This window comes from Lacerta agilis, chromosome 6, assembly GCF_009819535.1.
Source record: "Lacerta agilis isolate rLacAgi1 chromosome 6, rLacAgi1.pri, whole genome shotgun sequence".
Classification (NCBI taxonomy): domain Eukaryota; kingdom Metazoa; phylum Chordata; class Lepidosauria; order Squamata; family Lacertidae; genus Lacerta; species Lacerta agilis.
The window spans coordinates 92,701,527-92,717,623 of record NC_046317.1 but is presented as its reverse complement, the minus strand read 5'-3'; the positions used below and the strand labels follow the sequence as shown (position 1 = coordinate 92,717,623).

At 48.5% G+C, this 16,097-nt stretch overlaps 1 protein-coding gene across 3 annotated transcripts in view; it reads right to left on the bottom strand.

Moving 5' to 3' along the window:
• Positions 1 to 267: 267 nt before the first annotated feature.
• The window catches only part of ASXL1 (ASXL transcriptional regulator 1), a 32,356-nt gene continuing 16,526 nt past the window's right edge, over positions 268 to 16,097 (bottom strand). For 2 of the 3 annotated variants that reach the window (XM_033153875.1, XM_033153876.1), the window contains 8 exons: positions 14,376 to 14,473; positions 11,364 to 11,457; positions 10,118 to 10,264; positions 8,952 to 9,115; positions 8,757 to 8,853; positions 6,626 to 6,731; positions 5,505 to 6,090; positions 268 to 4,726 (listed from right to left, as the gene is read on the bottom strand). In XM_033153875.1, coding sequence (XP_033009766.1) covers positions 1,922 to 4,726; positions 5,505 to 6,090; positions 6,626 to 6,731; positions 8,757 to 8,853; positions 8,952 to 9,115; positions 10,118 to 10,264; positions 11,364 to 11,457; positions 14,376 to 14,473 — 4,097 coding nt within the window. In that variant the 3' untranslated portion in view covers positions 268 to 1,921. The remainder of the gene's footprint in view (positions 4,727 to 5,504; positions 6,091 to 6,625; positions 6,732 to 8,756; positions 8,854 to 8,951; positions 9,116 to 10,117; positions 10,265 to 11,363; positions 11,458 to 14,375; positions 14,474 to 16,097) is intronic. The other variant, XM_033153877.1, reaches the window with a different exon arrangement.

Sequence of the window (16,097 nt, the reverse complement as noted above, 5' to 3'; positions counted from 1 at the left end):
GTGAACCAGCCAGAGCTGAAAAAGGCAATCCTAGCCACCAAGACCACTCAAACCTCATGACAGCATTGAATACAGGAGCACCCCTCCCGTCTGCAAATTTTCTCCTAGGCAAGTGCAACCCCAGCCAGGGCAACTTCAGTGTGGGATACTTTCCAGCAGGGAGCTGTGTTATTGCATTGCACGAGAAGCAAGGCTCAAGAACATCCCTCCTTGCTAATTACCATGCATGGAACAGGTGAATATCAGAAGGAAGATTAAAACCGCAAGTTTGCTTTTTCAAAATGTTTATTTTTTTTCCAATACCACAAGGGACATACAACACCAGGGGTCATCAGAGAGGACTCCCCCTCCCCACCAGACCAGCATCAGTCTGTACACTACAGTGGCCCCGAGGGGGTGCAGAGTGAGGGGCCCCAACTCTGCCCCCTCATCTTTGGTAAGCAGGTTTTAGACCATCAGCTTAGTTGCCTTTAATACCGCAATTCTTTTAACCTCTCTCACTTCCATGTTTCCAACTAAAAAGCTGCTACATTGATTTAAGAGTAAACCTTTCTGTAAAACGAGGTCCAGATTTTACACTTCTATAGCTTTTGAGCGGGGAGGGCTACAATTAATGAAAAAGAGGAGTCCGGTCAAGGAAGAGGTAGGTAGGAGCTAAAGGAGAAGAGGAAGATAACTGACCTTCACTATCCATTTGCTCTAATGAAAATGGAGTCTTTGCTTCCTCCCTTGCCCCTCAAGAGGGAAGCCCGTTGCAGCCAACACAGGGTACCCCAAGGCGAGGCGCGCTGGCTTGCCTGCTCCCACTGGCTAAACATGTCACCTGAGCGCTTGCCTCCAGCTCCCTCTAGAGTTGCAAGAGGGGCAGTGAGAAGCACAACTTCGGAGCCAGAGCAGCTGAGCAAGACCTGAAACAAACGCCACACCTCTCGCTCAAAGAGCAGGAGAGGCCGTTGCAGGTGTGAGGCAGGACAGAACACAGCAGCTCCAATTATGGACAGCAATTAGTAACCAACACCACTTTAATGCAATACTGCTGCAGCCTGAAAAATAAAGGAATTTTAAAAAACCCTTTTATGTACATAAACATCAATTTACAGAATTGCCCGGTACTGTGTACAACATATAAATACATGATCCAACAGGTGCATAGAGGGTACATATAGGAGCAAAACATTTCACTTTTTACACCCAAGAACAAAAAGTTTAAAATTATATATATATATATGTATATATAAATGACACTGCTTAGAAAGTAAAAAGGTTACGCCCAGCCCCTCTGCCCCTTGGTGCTTACAGTTCCTCTGGCGCAGAGGCTCCTACAACAGAAGACAATGACAGCCAAAGCCTCTGCCCTGACACAGCTGCACACAGCCAGGCCCCTCCAATACGGAAGATGACACCACACTCACCATCTCAGTAGTGACCCTCGTCCTGCAGTCCAGCCCTGAAGCCCACAACCATTTATTTCCTGCTCTCTCTTAAGTGGAAGGATCTAGAAAAACAACCACCTCTCTCCCCCAACCCAAGCCAGGGAGATTGCAGGAAGGGAGAATGGAAGACTGAATTCTGCTCCCCCTGCCAAGCGGGGTCTACTTAACCCCGCCGCTTAAAAAGGGATGGTGCTGGCTCTATAGTTCCCATAGAGCAAAGCCTCCGTCCCCAAAGGGCTCAAGGAACACAAATCACTAGTGCCAAGGAAGGCATTAAGCAAGCAGAATGTTCAGCAATTCTTGTGGGTGGGGGCAGGGAACCCCTCAGAAATGGGATGGTCCAATCCTAGCAGGAAAATCAAATATACAGTGCTAACATTGCCTCTATTATGACCAGAATATTTTGTGTACAGATTCCAGAACCCTCGTTATCAAAACAGACACACGAAATATACAGCTCCCCCCTTCCCTTCCAGGGCCGTAATTCATCATCTTACCACAAGGCACAACACACAAAGCTTGGAGGGGCCAATACAGTCGTCATGACAAAACGCCCCACAGCCTTTGCACATGATCATGGCTTTAAGGCTGCATGAACACTTGAGTGAAATCTCTTCCATGCTGCCGCTATCGGCAAACATTTGTGCAGAGAGGGACATACCACGGGACGTGGCAAAGTTCGCTTTGTGGCTTAGCTGCATCATACTTCCTGCAAGGCTCCTGGGGAAGCCTGGCACGTTGGAGGCGTAATTAAAGCCGGCAGAATTCAGCTGCAGCTTTGAAAGCTTCCCATAAAACGCCTGCTTGATGTTGAGCTGGGAAGGGATAGAGGAAGGCTCCAGCGGTTGGGCAAGTCCCTTCCCCAGTTCCCTTGGCCACTTGAAAAAGGGCAAGTTCCCAACAAGAGGGCTACTTTGTAGGTGCTCCATCATCTCCACGGGGCTTGGAGGGGCCTCTTTCCTCTTCTCCACGTTCCTCTTAGCTGGGCCAGAGCATGGCAGCACGTTCTTGTTCTCTACTCCTCTGCCGCCGCCTCCTCCAACATGCGCACGCTGCTTCAGAGGCCAGTCTTCCCTTGTGCCTTGCACGCCGTGTCTAGGCGCGGCACTCCTGGGGGGTGGCAGTAGCTTACTGTGTGAAAGCATGCCCAGGATGGGGGAGGGTTCCAGGACTCTGGGGTGCTGGGCTCTGGCAGCTGCATTGCAGGGGAAGCCAGAGCCAAAGACCTTCTTCCCAAGAACTCCTCCTCTCGGTTGATCTGGACCCAGAGAGGTTGTGCCGGTTGCTTTCAGCTTCTCTTCTGGGCTCCCAGGGGCAACAGATTCTGCAGGGACAGCAGCAGAGGAATCTTTTCGATTTTTGTAAGTGCAGGAAGAGAACGTTGCTCCTCCCAGACCCAGCTTATCAGGTTTCTGGGAAGTACCCACTGCTCGATCTGGAGAGTCTGAGCTTTTCTCTGGTTCCTTCTCTACCCTCTCCATAGGCAAAGGTGTTGGGCCAGAAGTGCACTGCCTCTTGGGGAAGTCCCTCGGAAACCTTGGTGCACAGTATCCATTGCCGACTTTGCCACTTGTGCCCAACCCCTCATCCCTAGAGGGCTTTTGGGAAAGGGAACTCTTGCACATGCTCTCCACTGGGAAAGAACAAACTTTGTTCAGAGAGGAGGCTGCAGCTACTATGTTAGGGCTGCTATGAGCCCCTGGAAGAACTGTTTTGAGAGGCAGTCCTCCCTTGAGCAACTGAACCACCAGAGGGTTGCTTGCTTCTATAGACAGAGGCTTGGGGGTCTCCACCACCAAAGGACTTTCCTGGCCTTCTGCATCAACATGGAGGGAAGATTCACAAGCTTCCTGCAGACGAGATGCCTGCAGCTGACAGGTGTTGGTGGCCCCTGCTTCTGACAGCAAGCCCTCCCTGCACAAGGAAGTGTCAGTTCTAACCAAACTTTCTATTTTGATCCTGTTATATTCCTCCTGGTGGTCCCTGTCGGGATCAGCTCCTTTCTCGGTAGCTTTGCTGTAGTCCTGCCCCAACTCTGCACTCTCATCCGTCAGCTCAGCTTCCAAGTCGGATGCCGTCTCCGTTGTCTCACTCAGAATGCTCCTGGTTTCCTCGTCACTGGAGGAGCTGGTGCCTGGCTTGGCCTTCGCCTGCTGTCCGTCTGTCTCCACTCCTGTCCTCAGCAACACCCCCCACGGGGGAAGGCAACTGCTGTGGGAAGCCTTTAAGCCTTCAGACAGCAGAGAAGCTTCATCCTTGCTGGTGTTGTGTAGCCCGCTTGGCGTTTCTCTTTCGTGCCGCTGTGGGGCCAGCTGCCTTGGGGACATGTGGAACTGTGAGGAGAGTTCCTCCGTCCCAACAATGCTGGAGTTCTCTGGATTAGGGATATGCTCCTCTATGTTTGGGCCAGTTGTCATATCTAGCCCCTTTTCCAGTTTGCTCTCCAGACCAACGGTACGGCTAGAAGTACCAGAGGTGGTTTCTTTCAGAATAGAGGCACAATTTGGAGGGGAACAATGGCCATGCTCATGCCCTTCCGTTCTACTTGTACCTTTGAAGAGAGCCACTGGAGAACGGCCTTGTTTGCTGCTTGGAGAAAATTCACTTCCCTCCTTCCTACCACGTCCCTCTTGGGAAGCAGTGCCTGGAGAACGTTCACTATTTATATCACTTGGGAGCTGCCCAGAGCTGCCCACTGGCGTCTCCGTGGCTATGTGACCAAGGGACGGCTCGGCCACAGCACCTCCCAAGCAGCTGCCCCCGGAAGCTTCTGCAAGCTGGGTAGCACCTTCAGACCGAAGTGAAGTCAGGCTGGAGGCCTGCCCAAATGCAAAATCTCCCTCAGCCTGCAGGGAAGAGGCCTTTTGCACGCAAGAGTTCGCTTTGGCCAGCTCAAAGCCGGTCTCCTCTTCTAGGTGTGAAAACGACAGTAGCTGTGCTCGCTGTAAATCTGACCTGCACTTCCCACGAGTTCTCTTCGATCTCCAGTATTTGGGGCGGTGGTTGGGCTGCCGGATCCTGCAGCCGCTGGTGCCACTGCTGCCACCACCACCGCCTTCATCCGTGTTCCTTCCACCTCCTCCCGGCCCACCCCCACCCCCAATGGCGGTGGCAGGAGAAGCAGTCTCTCGCTGGATCCTGCCTTGCACAGCACAGGCCTTAAAGTCAGCAGAGGCTGAGTCCCCGTTTCTGTCCTGGCTGGAGGGTTCTGTATTGGGGATAATCCTAGGACATATCTGGTAGGTTGGCTGACCTTTAACCACCCAGGGGGGTTTGATGCGGGAAAGTTGAATCTGTAAAAGAAGCAGACAAGAACAACAAGTTTTACACAATGCGCTGCTGCTTGTGTATGCGTGCTTTAGAATTACTGCACAGGAGCCCTCGATGGGACTCCAGAAAACCTGCAAGCACGTCATTTCAACTGTTATTCTCAAAATGTTTCTGGGAATGCAGTCAGGTAAAGGCATTCATTACCAGAGTCCTAGGAAGGAGGAGTATCTGATAAGCTAGTTGGGTTTTTGTTGTACTGTCTTTTAATGCTTTTCATTGTTTTTGCAAGAACCTTGAGCTCTGGGCAGGGAGCAAATAAAACACTTCTTTAAAAATCTGAGTTGGAAAAGGCCTTCCAACTCAGGCCTTTTCTCACCCAGAAGGTGCAAGCTGAAGCTCTGCTAAGAGGGAAGCTCTAGGAACTGTACCCAAATGGGACTGGGGTGGAGGGTATGGGAGAGGGTCTCCAAAGTTGTCCAAGCAGGACCAAGTTAAGGTGGTGGGAAGGTGCCCAAAGCTGTTAATGGCATGGGTGGATTTAAGCTACACTGAACCAAGCAAAAGGCTTTGTTGGAAGTAACTGTAATAGGAACCCCTCCATTTACAGACGAGCAAACAGAAGAGAGAATAAGCTTTCTTTCTGAGGGAAGGAAGGCTTTCCCAAGCTCACCCTCCTGCTTGCTTGCCTTCCTTCCCCACCCGTGCCCAGAGGGAGAGAGACGATCGAACACAGGCTGCTTCAGGCCACTCTAGCCCTGGTCCCCAAAGGCCTGTGTGACCTGCTATGAGGCTGTTACCTACCCGGATGGGAGGGACTTTGGGTTCCTCTTTGGTGGGCTGAGGCTTTTCTGGGTGAACACTTTCAATTGTGTTACGAAAGGACTGACGGTCTTCAAGCCGGGGCTTCTTCTCGGGGAAGGAGGCAGAGGCAGCCTGCTCAAAGCACTTTCTCTTCTGCTCCTTGGACTCCTGGTCTTGTGGCTCCTGGGACAGGCTGGGGGTCCTCCCCAACGCCGCGGCCGCCGACATCACATCTTCCACCTTGCTCTGGATCCTGGTCGCCTCAGGTGAAATCTCCAATTTTGGAGACACCCGGCTCGTTTCACACAAGTCCACTTCCGGCTTCGTGTCCCTCTGGCTGGGGGACTTCGGCTCCGGGGACGGTGCCTCTTTGGCAGCCTCCACGTGATCTGCCTCACACAGTTTGCTCAGGCTCCCCCGGGTTCTGCACCGGAGGGCATGCTTCTTCAAGTGTCTGTCTCGCTGCCGGGTGACAGGGCCCCTCTGCACCCTTGGAGGTTCCTCTTGGGAGGCTGAGGCAGCCCTGGTCTCTCTGTTGACTGGAACTGCTTTTTCTTGCTGAGGCTCCTCACTCGTTAAGCCCAGCCTGTAGTTCAGGGACACAAGGCAGGAAGTGAAAGGAACCCTGAATTAGTTAATGGTATTACTGCCGATTCTACTGGAACTTGACACCTTGCCTGAGCCAGTAGCCAAGACCAACTGGGGCACCTCAGGATAAACTTAGGTTGTTGTACATTATAAAGCAATTCTGCGTTGAATTTCTACATCATTTTTTAAAAGTGCTAATTCTTGCTAGGTCAACCCATTGCCTCCATACTCATTCGCCAGAACTTTAATTGTCCTTGCAAATTAAAAGATCTAGGGTGATAGCCAACATTAGTAACTTTGGTCAATTAAATTAGATTGGTCTATGCCAAGTATGACTTGGCTGGATATCACCTGTAGAAATTCATTTTAAAAATTAAAGGTTGGAGGTAGAGATGGTGAACTGTGGCTCTCTGAGAGAATTAAAGCTCAGCAGGCACCCTTGCAACCCCCCCCCCCCAGCGATGGCACAGAAACAGGTGAAGTTAGCTTGCGGTTTTGTTTTTTAAAGGCATTGGGGAAAAACACCCACTTACTTTTGCCCATAGTAGTCCTCAAAAAACCTCTCCTTCCACTGTTCTGTTTTCTTTTCCTTCTCCATTTCTTGTCTTATGCGAACCTGCATTTCATGAGTGAACTCCCCTGCAAAAAAACCAAAAATGAGAAGCTGGAAGCAGCAGGTGCTAGTATCCCAACTCAACAAACGTCACATCAGGAAAGTGCATGGCAGGGTTAAGTCCAGGGCAGAAGAGACTATACTTCTGCGCTCTTGTCAGGCGAGCTGTAATGATCTCAGGGGGACTCTGCCTTGGTGCCAAAGGGACAGCATTAACTGGGGCAAAATCATTTTTAAAAACCGATCAACGTGAGGAAGCTCTGCTGAATGCTTTACGTGTTCTTTGAAGTCTTACGTTAGTTACATATGAACAACTTTTTCTTTAACTAACAAGAGTTCTACTAACTACTAAAGATGGAAACACAATGCTGCCATTCCGCTTTCTCAACAGATCTCCCCTTTCCTCTCCCCTGCAGTCCCTCATGCATCTTCAAGATCTGCTCCAGAGGGCGCATGAGAAAAGGAGAGCAAGGGGAAGAAGCCCTGTTGGATGCAACTGAATGCTTCAGAGCAATAGGGGAGCCATGATCTGGGGAAACTGAGTTTCCCCCAGCGTTTCAGGGGTTCCTCAATGAGGAAACAAGTAATGGTGAACAAGGTTTCCCCCCAAACGCAGCTTGCTCACCACACAACTAATTGTCCCCTGCAATGTATAGCTACAGGACAGCCTGGGCAAGATCCGAGGCACCTACTTAGTTTGCATGAGGACAATGTCAATGCCAAAGAGGGTGCCCTAGGTTAGAACAAAGCCCAGAATCGTTTGCAACAAAGTGGCTCCATGGCAGACACTCACAGGTTTCTTAGAATCCAAGTTGGTGCCAAAAGATGTTATCTTTGAAAGGGAGATAAAAGGAAACCTAAAAGTATTTTGGCTGCCTTCCTCTTTAGAGATTTCTCCCTCCAGGGATTCTGCAAGATGAGGATCTTTAATCTTTTAATACAGACTCGCGAGCTGAAAGGATAGTATATACCCTGCCTTTTCACTAATAAAAGTATACAATGATCAAATGCACATGTCTCTGATTTTAGAATGGCTTTCTGGCCTGGGAGGTGAAAGTACAGTGGTACCCCAGTTTTCGAGCGTAATCCGTTCCAGAAGACTGTTCCAACTTCCGAAACATTCGTAAACCAAGGCGCAAAGGGCGGTTGGCAAATTCAATAGAGAAAATGGGGGGGGGGCGGGGACTCAGCAGAAGCCATTCAACTCTGAGGCGCACTGAAAAACAGATACCGTGTTTCTCCTAAAATAAGACATGGCCATAAAATAAGCCATGGCAGGATTTCTATGCATTTGCGAAATATAAGCCGTTCCCCAAAAATAAGCCATACCCCGAAAATAAGCCATAGTGATGCAGCACCTCCCATTAAAACAGCCTGGAGAGGCGTGGCTATGCAGAGTACTGATGCGATGCGGTTAAAATAAGACATCCCCTGAAAATAAGCCATACTGTGTTTTGTTGAGGGGAAAAAAATATAAGACGGTGTCTTATTTTAGGAGAAACACGGTACCTCCGGGTTTTCAGCATTCGAAAACCGAAACGTTCAACTTCCGAGACATTCAAAAACTGAGGTACCACTGTACTTCTAAGCCATGCAGATCATTCAAAATACTTAAGAGCCAGATTGATCTGCCCTGAAAATGCAGAGGTATCACCAGCGATGCCTCATAATCCACCAGAAGCTTCCTACAGATTTTTTTCTAAGTCACTTTACACAACTGAGCGGAGCAGGAGGCACCCAAGGCCTTGCACTCCAACAGGCTTTGTTGCTCAAGCAGACAGAATTAGATTTCACTGAATCTGTGTGCAAGGTGGAAGGGTCAGCAAAGAAGATGGATGCTGAGACTGGGGAAAAGCCGCCAATGTTTCTGTTCAGGTTGTCTGAAGCCTGCGCTCCTGCCACCTCATAAATCAAAACAGGCAGCCAGAGGGGCAGAGTGACTTGCGCCACCACCAAGCAGGATCCGGGGAGTTCGACTATAAGTGTATTCTGTACTGCCTGGCCTCTACCAAAGCAGCCACTCCACCCCAGGCAAGAACCAGGGCACCTACCATCAGCCAGCCTCTCTCTCCAGCTCTGGGCAGCGTGGGTGAAGAACTCGTTATTCAGAGCGCTCCCACTAAGCCGCATCAGCCCATCCGTCCCGGCCTAAAAGGAAAGAAATCACAGCGGATGAGAAGCGTGCACGAGTGTCGCGGAACAGAGGGGCAAAAGCGCTCCAAGACATGGCTGGTGGGGATCCATACCTGCCTGTCCACTTCAGGGAGAAGGAGAAGGAGCTGCTGCTGGAAGTGCAGAGGCAAAACATTGAAGGTCCTGGAATTTATCAGTGCTCGCAGGTTTGTGTTGACGAGAATGGAGCCAGGCGTCTCAAAGTCTATATCATCGCCTCGGTTCCTCTTCATTTGTCCTGCAGTTTCCGAAGAGTCTCATAAAACTAGGAATATTTACACAGTCTACACTCAAGAGGCCCTGCCCGCAACCCGGTAGCTGTAGCCCTCCAAAACACAGAAGGCGCTTCCAAGCAGGTTTCCACAAATCAACACAGACGGCAGTAGAGGCCGATACAGGCAGCTTGAACAATTAGGTCTTTCAAAAGACCCTGGCATCACCTGAATGCCAAGCACAATGGAGCCACTTCGAAACTACTGAGGCCTCCTGCCTAAAGAGCTTTCTGCTCCAGGAGGAAAACAGCTGGAGCGTGTCTGGACAGATGTGTGGATGCATGAGTGTAGCAACTACCCCCCAAGCAAAATTACAGGCCCCCAAAGGAGAGAGAACTGGCCTGGGGCTGCTAGCTTCAGGCAGTGAACACCTCCCCAGCCCTATACTTCAGGGGCCAACAGGAGCATCCACCTCCAGCCATTTAAAAAACCACCACAGGAAAACACCATCAGCTCATGCAGTGGTGGTAGAAGAGACAAAAATCAAGCATGCTTTACGAATGATTTTAATTGTCTGGACAGAGAAAAGTGAACAGCCTATCACTTTATCCCCAGTCAGAACATTTAAGATTCTGTCAGAAATTTTAAATATAGTCCTGTACAGTAACTGATTCCCTTCGTTCCTGCTCCTTGAGGATTTGTATGGAGTTTGTTTACTCACAGGAGTATAGAGGAAAGTTAAAATTATGCAATGCTCTATACTGTTCTGCCCACAGGGCAATACAATGAACAACAACAAAAACCACCCTTATCATCCATTACAAAAATATAAATTCAGCACATTGCCATCCAAAAATCAGTTTAATGTATCAGCAAAACTACACATTAAAAGCCTGTAGAAATAAATGTGCTGGTACAAAAAGCAGGGCTTCCAAGGCAGACCTTAATGCCTGGACTTGCCTATAAAAGCCCCGGGCTCCTTCTGTTTGAAGCAAGAAATCTAGATACAGACACCAGACTGCACCTACCACTTGTGGGTTTCCGGAATCCTCGGATCAGCTGTGGAGGGTCCCTGCCGATTTCTGTCCTGCTGCGTATAGCAGCGTTGCCACTCAGGGCAGAGGAACTGCTGCTGCTGCTGCTGCTCTCGCCACCAACTTGTCTCCCTGTGAACCCTGAAACCAGTCAGCAAGGAGCACCCCACGAGACAACGTTAAACACTCCCCACATTCCACACTGGACCTTATTATTATTAAACACAACCTCCACCCAGGTAAGTAGCTATGGCTCGGATAGGTAAGGGTATGGTCAGGTGAGCAAATGCCATGCTACAGAAACCCAAATCTTGACATTACAGTACTCAGTTTGCACAATTTATTCCAGCTCCCATTATCTTGGTTTTTTGGGGCGGTGGAGGCAGGAAGTGAGAATAAGCGCAGAAAGGGATAGGCAGCTGAACAGGAAAGGAGTAGCCCCACACAGTCCTCTCTGGTTTCAAAGCCCCCTTTACCCCTGTCATTATGCTTGGCAACAATTACTTCCCTTCCAGTCTGTCGTCAGTCTCTAAGCGTGCTGAGAGAGCTTCTCATTCTTTTCTTTTTATATAGTGTCTAGATGTAAGCACCACGTAAATTATTAGGCTGGTTTGATGATGGTAATATTGATGGTTTTTATACTGCTAATCACTCCAGTGATCCTTGGATGAAGGACAGTATATAAATTTAATAAATAAAAATATTATTATCTTGGAGTAGAAATGTCTCGTAATTTTTCCCTGCAACAATGCTGAGGCAGATGAAGGTAATCTGCTAACAATCTTTTTGCCATCTCATTTTTGTGGATTTTTTGTATTTCTATATTCTTGCAAATTTAATAAAAATGATCTACTAAAAAACAACAACCCAATAATGTTCCATGAACAAGGATCTGAACAAAGGCCACCCATCCTGAGGCCCTACGAGTATCTACAACTGCAGAGGCCAGGTGGCGGCTGCTGTAGCAGCTATTGCTTTCTTCTCTTTTGTTAAAATAATAGTGTTAAATGAAGTCAGGGATGGAACTCAAAGCCTAGGAGACACTTTACACCAATTTCCCAGTGAGCCGTATTCGGAACAAGGCACAATGTGTAGCACAGAGCCTAGCAGACCTAAAAAGTGCCAAAGAATCTCTGTTGCGCATGGCACTCAGAAGCTCTTGTGAGAGGTGCCAGGTAGGGAGGGGCTTGGTACTGGAGAGCTCATGTGCAAACTCAATGGGGGTGGGGAGTTTGCTCACCTGAAGAAGTTTCCATATGAGCACCATTTACTTTCAGAGGAGTCAAAACGACACGAGGAAGCATCACTCCTGTCTTTTTCTTCTGTTTGCTTGCCTGTATTCCAGAAAAGACCAAAAGAAACACAGCGCTGGTGAGGAAGTATCGGTTTAGGCTAAAGCAACAGGCTTGGCAATGACACCTCTCCCTTCCTTGCTGGAGGTCCCCACCTCTTGGGGCTGCTCCAGCTCCAGAGTTCCTGCACTGAGCCGGGAAGAGATCAGTCCATGTGGCCTGCAATGTCTCCCTTCAACTCTTAAGATTCTAAGGCATATTCATAGCACAAATATCTGCAATATTCTCTGAGGACAAGGCAAAAGGCAAATTTATGTATTTAGAAAGGTAGGTTTATATTAAAGGCTAGAGGCAAAAAAAGTCAGGAAGCAAGTAAAGAGTCTTACTGCTGGTTAAGCCCTAAGGTAATGTTGTTGTTGTTGTTGTTCAGTCGTTCAGTCGTGTCCGACTCTTCGTGACCCCATGGACCAGAGCACGCCAGGCACGCCTATCCTTCACTGCCTCCCGCAGTTTGGCCAAACTCATGTTAGTAGCTTCGAGAATACTGTCCAACCATCTCATCCTTTGTCGTCCCCTTCTCCTTGTGCCCTCCATCTTTCCCAACATCAGGGTCTTTTCCAGGGAGTCTTCTCTTCTCATGAGGTGGCCAAAGTACTGGAGCCTCAACTTCAGGATCTGTCCTTCTAGTGAGCACTCAGGGCCGATTTCCTTGAGAATGGATAGGTTTGATCTTCTTGCAGTCCATGGGACTCTCAAGAGTCTCCTCCAGCACCATAATTCAAAAGCATCAAGGTAATGTACCTGGATACTAACTCAAAGTTGAATTCCCCAATCACAGTGACTCTCCTTTAATCCAAGACACACCTACCGGTACATGGTTAATTGGTTAGTCTTAACCAACAAAAACCACCCTTATCATCAATTTTATCCCATGTTGATGGCCTTTCAGCTGATTCCCTGGTGACCCGCTGGAATGTGGAGTTAACCAGGGCTATTGACTGTTTGGCTCCGAAGCACCCTCTCCGACTGCATGGAGCCCGGACAGCCCCGTGGTTTTCCCCAGATCTGAGGGTGATGAAACAATCGTTGAGACGGCTAGAGCGCCGGTGGCGGATAACTCATTCTGAATCTGACCGGACACAGGTTAGAGCTCATTGTCGAGCCATTCACATGGCGGTAGTGACGGCGAAGAAAACTTTCTTCACTGCCTCTATTGCATCTGCAGAAAACATTTTCAGGTGGCTCGCAATTTAGTGGAACCACCTGCACCATCAGGGCCCAGTATGGGCCACATGATCTCCTGAAATGATTTTGCAAAGTTTTTTGCAGATAAAGTCGCTCAGATTCGGGAAGAAGTAGACTCCACCGTGGGAGCAGGGCCGGTGCGGAGAGTGCTAGAGTCCTGTCTAGTCCAGTTGCGTGGGATCAATTCCAATCTGTTACCTCCGAGGATGTGGACAGGCTGCTTGGATGAGTGAAACCAACCACCTGTCTCCTTGATCCTTGCCCATTCTGGCTTATAAAAGCTAGCCGGGAGGGGCTGGGCGATGGGCTCCGCGGGGTGGTGAATGCTTCCCTCTGTGAGGGAATCTTCCCAGACCCGCTGAAAGAGGCGGTCATTAAACCGCTTCTTAAAAAAACATCTTTAGACCCGGCCAATATGGCCAACTATCACCCAGTCTCAAATCTACCATTCTTGGGCAAGGTGATTGAGCGGGTGGTTGCTGAACAACTCCAGGCACGCCTGGAAGAAGCGGACCATTTGGATCCCTTCCAACTGGGATTCAGGCCTCATCATGGGACTGAAACTGCCTTGGTCGCACTGGTCGATGATCTCTGGCGGGCTAGAAATGAAGGTGAGAGCTGTTTCCTAGTTCTGCTGGATCTCTCAGCGGCGTTTGACACCACTGACCATAACATCCTTCTGGACCGGCTGGAGGGGTTGGGTGCTGGGGGCACTGTTATACAGTGGTTCCGCTCCTTCCTCCTGGGCCCTGTTCAGAAAGTGGTGGTGGGGGATGAGTGTTCAGACCCCTGGGCTCTCACTTGTGGGGTGCCTGAGGGTTCCGTCCTCTCCCCCATGCTTTTTAATATCTATACGAAGCCGCTGGGAGAGATCATCAGGGGGTTTGGGCTGGGTGTTCATCAGTATGTGGATGATACCCAGCTCTACCTCTCTTTCAAATCAGAACCAGTGAAGGCGGTGAAGGTCCTGTGTGAGTGCCTGGAGGCGGTTGGAGGATGGATGGCGGCTAACAGATTGGGGTTGAATCTTGACAAGACAGAAGTACTGTTTTTGGGAGACAGGAGGCAGGCAGGTGTGGAGGAATCCCTGGTCCTGAATGGGGTAACTGTGCCCCTGAAGGACCAGGTGCGCAGCCTGGGAGTCATTTTGGACTCACAGCTGTCCATGGAGGCACAGGTTAATAATAATAATAATAATAATAATAATAATAATAATAATAATAATAATAATATATTACCAAGTCAGTAAGTGGTGGGAGGGGAAGGATATACTTGGATGAATTGTCAAATCTACATCATTGGATTCTTTCAGCAAAAATCTGGACAGGTACCTACCTGGAGTAGGTGATTTATGTGGCCCTTCTATGCAGCAATTCTAGTCTACCTGCCCAATCTTGCAAGAGCACTCTCCCCACTTGTGGATCCCAACAACTGGTATTCAGAAGCACTCTGCCTCCAACTGCGGAGGCAGAACTCAGCCATTGGGGATAGCAGCCACTGAAGGAGAGACTTTGCAGAAGAGCTAAGAACTGCCACAGTGGGTCAACCTATGCAGCTGCAGGTTTCTCCTCCTACTGCACCAGAGCTCTGTTAAGCCCTTCTTGTATTTTTACTTCTTCTTTTACTTAAAAGGTTTATATGCATTGCTATCCTTTCTCGTGCATTCTTCTTTGCCCCACTTCCCACAAGCCCCCAGTCAAATGCCCCCATTCTACCTGTGAAGCTGCTCTATGGCTCTCCCGAACAGGAGGTACATTCTTGCTCTGAGGCTCAGTGGAACAAGAGGCGCTTGAGGAGGTTTCATCTAGAGATACTGAAAATAAAAGAAAAAAAATCATCCCATCAACATTGGTGGAAGAAACAAGCAGCTCAGGATTGGCCAATTGTCTTTGACAGGGCTGCACTTCCTCTGAAGAAGCAGGTAAGCAGTTCTGGGTCCAGCTTCATCACTGGAGACTCAAAACAAAATAAAATAAAAAATTATTTCCAGTAGCACCTTAGAGACTTAGTTGGTCTCTAAGGTGCTACTGGAAAGAATTTTTTTTATTATTTTGTTTTGACTATGGCAGACCAACACGGCTACCCACCTGGAGACTCAGGTAGCCTCGATGGCAAGGAGTGCCTTTTGCCAGATGAAGCTGGTACAGCAACTCTGGACATTCCTGGACTGAGACAGCTTGACCATGGTAATCTAGGCATTGGTGAATTCAGGACTGGGTTACAGCAATGAGGGGCTTTCCTTGTGCTTGGTATGGAAACTGCAATCTGTGCAGTGCTGCAGTATGGTTGCTCACAGGAGTGAAACCATGTCAGCATATTACTGTCCATTTGCATTTTTTGGTACAGAAAGTATTGATCTGATGTGTAGAGATCTTTCATATTCTAATTAATTCAAGAGGCTTCTGGAAGCTTCTCTGTATGAAATAAGCAAGCTGAAGGTTCATGATGTTTGGGTTATTCCTTCAGAGAAGCTGAGTACAGCTGGCTTAAACTGGTTCTGTTATCTCTTTCTGTCAAGGTCATGCTGACTATAATAATAAGGCCAGAAGGAGCCTGGGTTTCACTCTTTTCTATCTCTTTTTCATTCTGGTGTGGTGTTCTGTATATAGTGTTAAGGTTTTAGTCTTCTTATAAGTTATTGTAAGTTTAAGTTAAGTCTGCTGCAACCGGATTTCTTATGGACAGGGCCAATCCTGAATGTATTGGAATTGTGACCATTACGCTCATTTGCCTTCAGTAGCAGTAAAGCTCTGCTGGATGAAATACTAATTGCCTCTGGTCTGGGTTTTTTTGAGAATTCTGCAACGTGTTTAAGTTTTGACTCTGCTAACTATACATTGGAGTTCTGCTCTGGATCAATATGAATAGAATTAATGACAATTACACCTCTGCTTAAAGATCTGCACTGGCTGCCAATCTGTTAGTGGAACAATTCAAGGTGTTACTATTGGTATATAAAACCCAAAACAACTTGGGACTCATTTACTTGAAGGTTCACCTTACCTCACATATCCCCACTCAACCACCTTGATCTGTAGAACTGACATTTTTACAAGTGCCATTCGGTCTCCACTTGAAAGGAGTTATATTTCAAGCATGGCAGCAACTATAGTCTGGAACTTCCTGCCTATTGAAACCAGGCAGGCTCCCCAAGTTGGTGAGGCTTCTTTGACAACAGTGGAAAAACAGCCTTTGGTGTCACTGACCCAGTCCTGTGGAACACTTTGCTGATATTCTGTTGTTGCCTTTTGTTGCCAACTTTTAAACGCTTGCTGAAAACTTTTCTATTCTGCCAGGCCTAGGCAGTCAATTAAGAGTTGTCGTCTTCTCTGGCAATCCCTTGTAGCTGAGTAAGATTGTCTTCCATGAACACGGTCTTAACAGCGAGTCCATAAGTGACTCTGGAGGCCAATTCTGGATCCACACATCCTTCCACA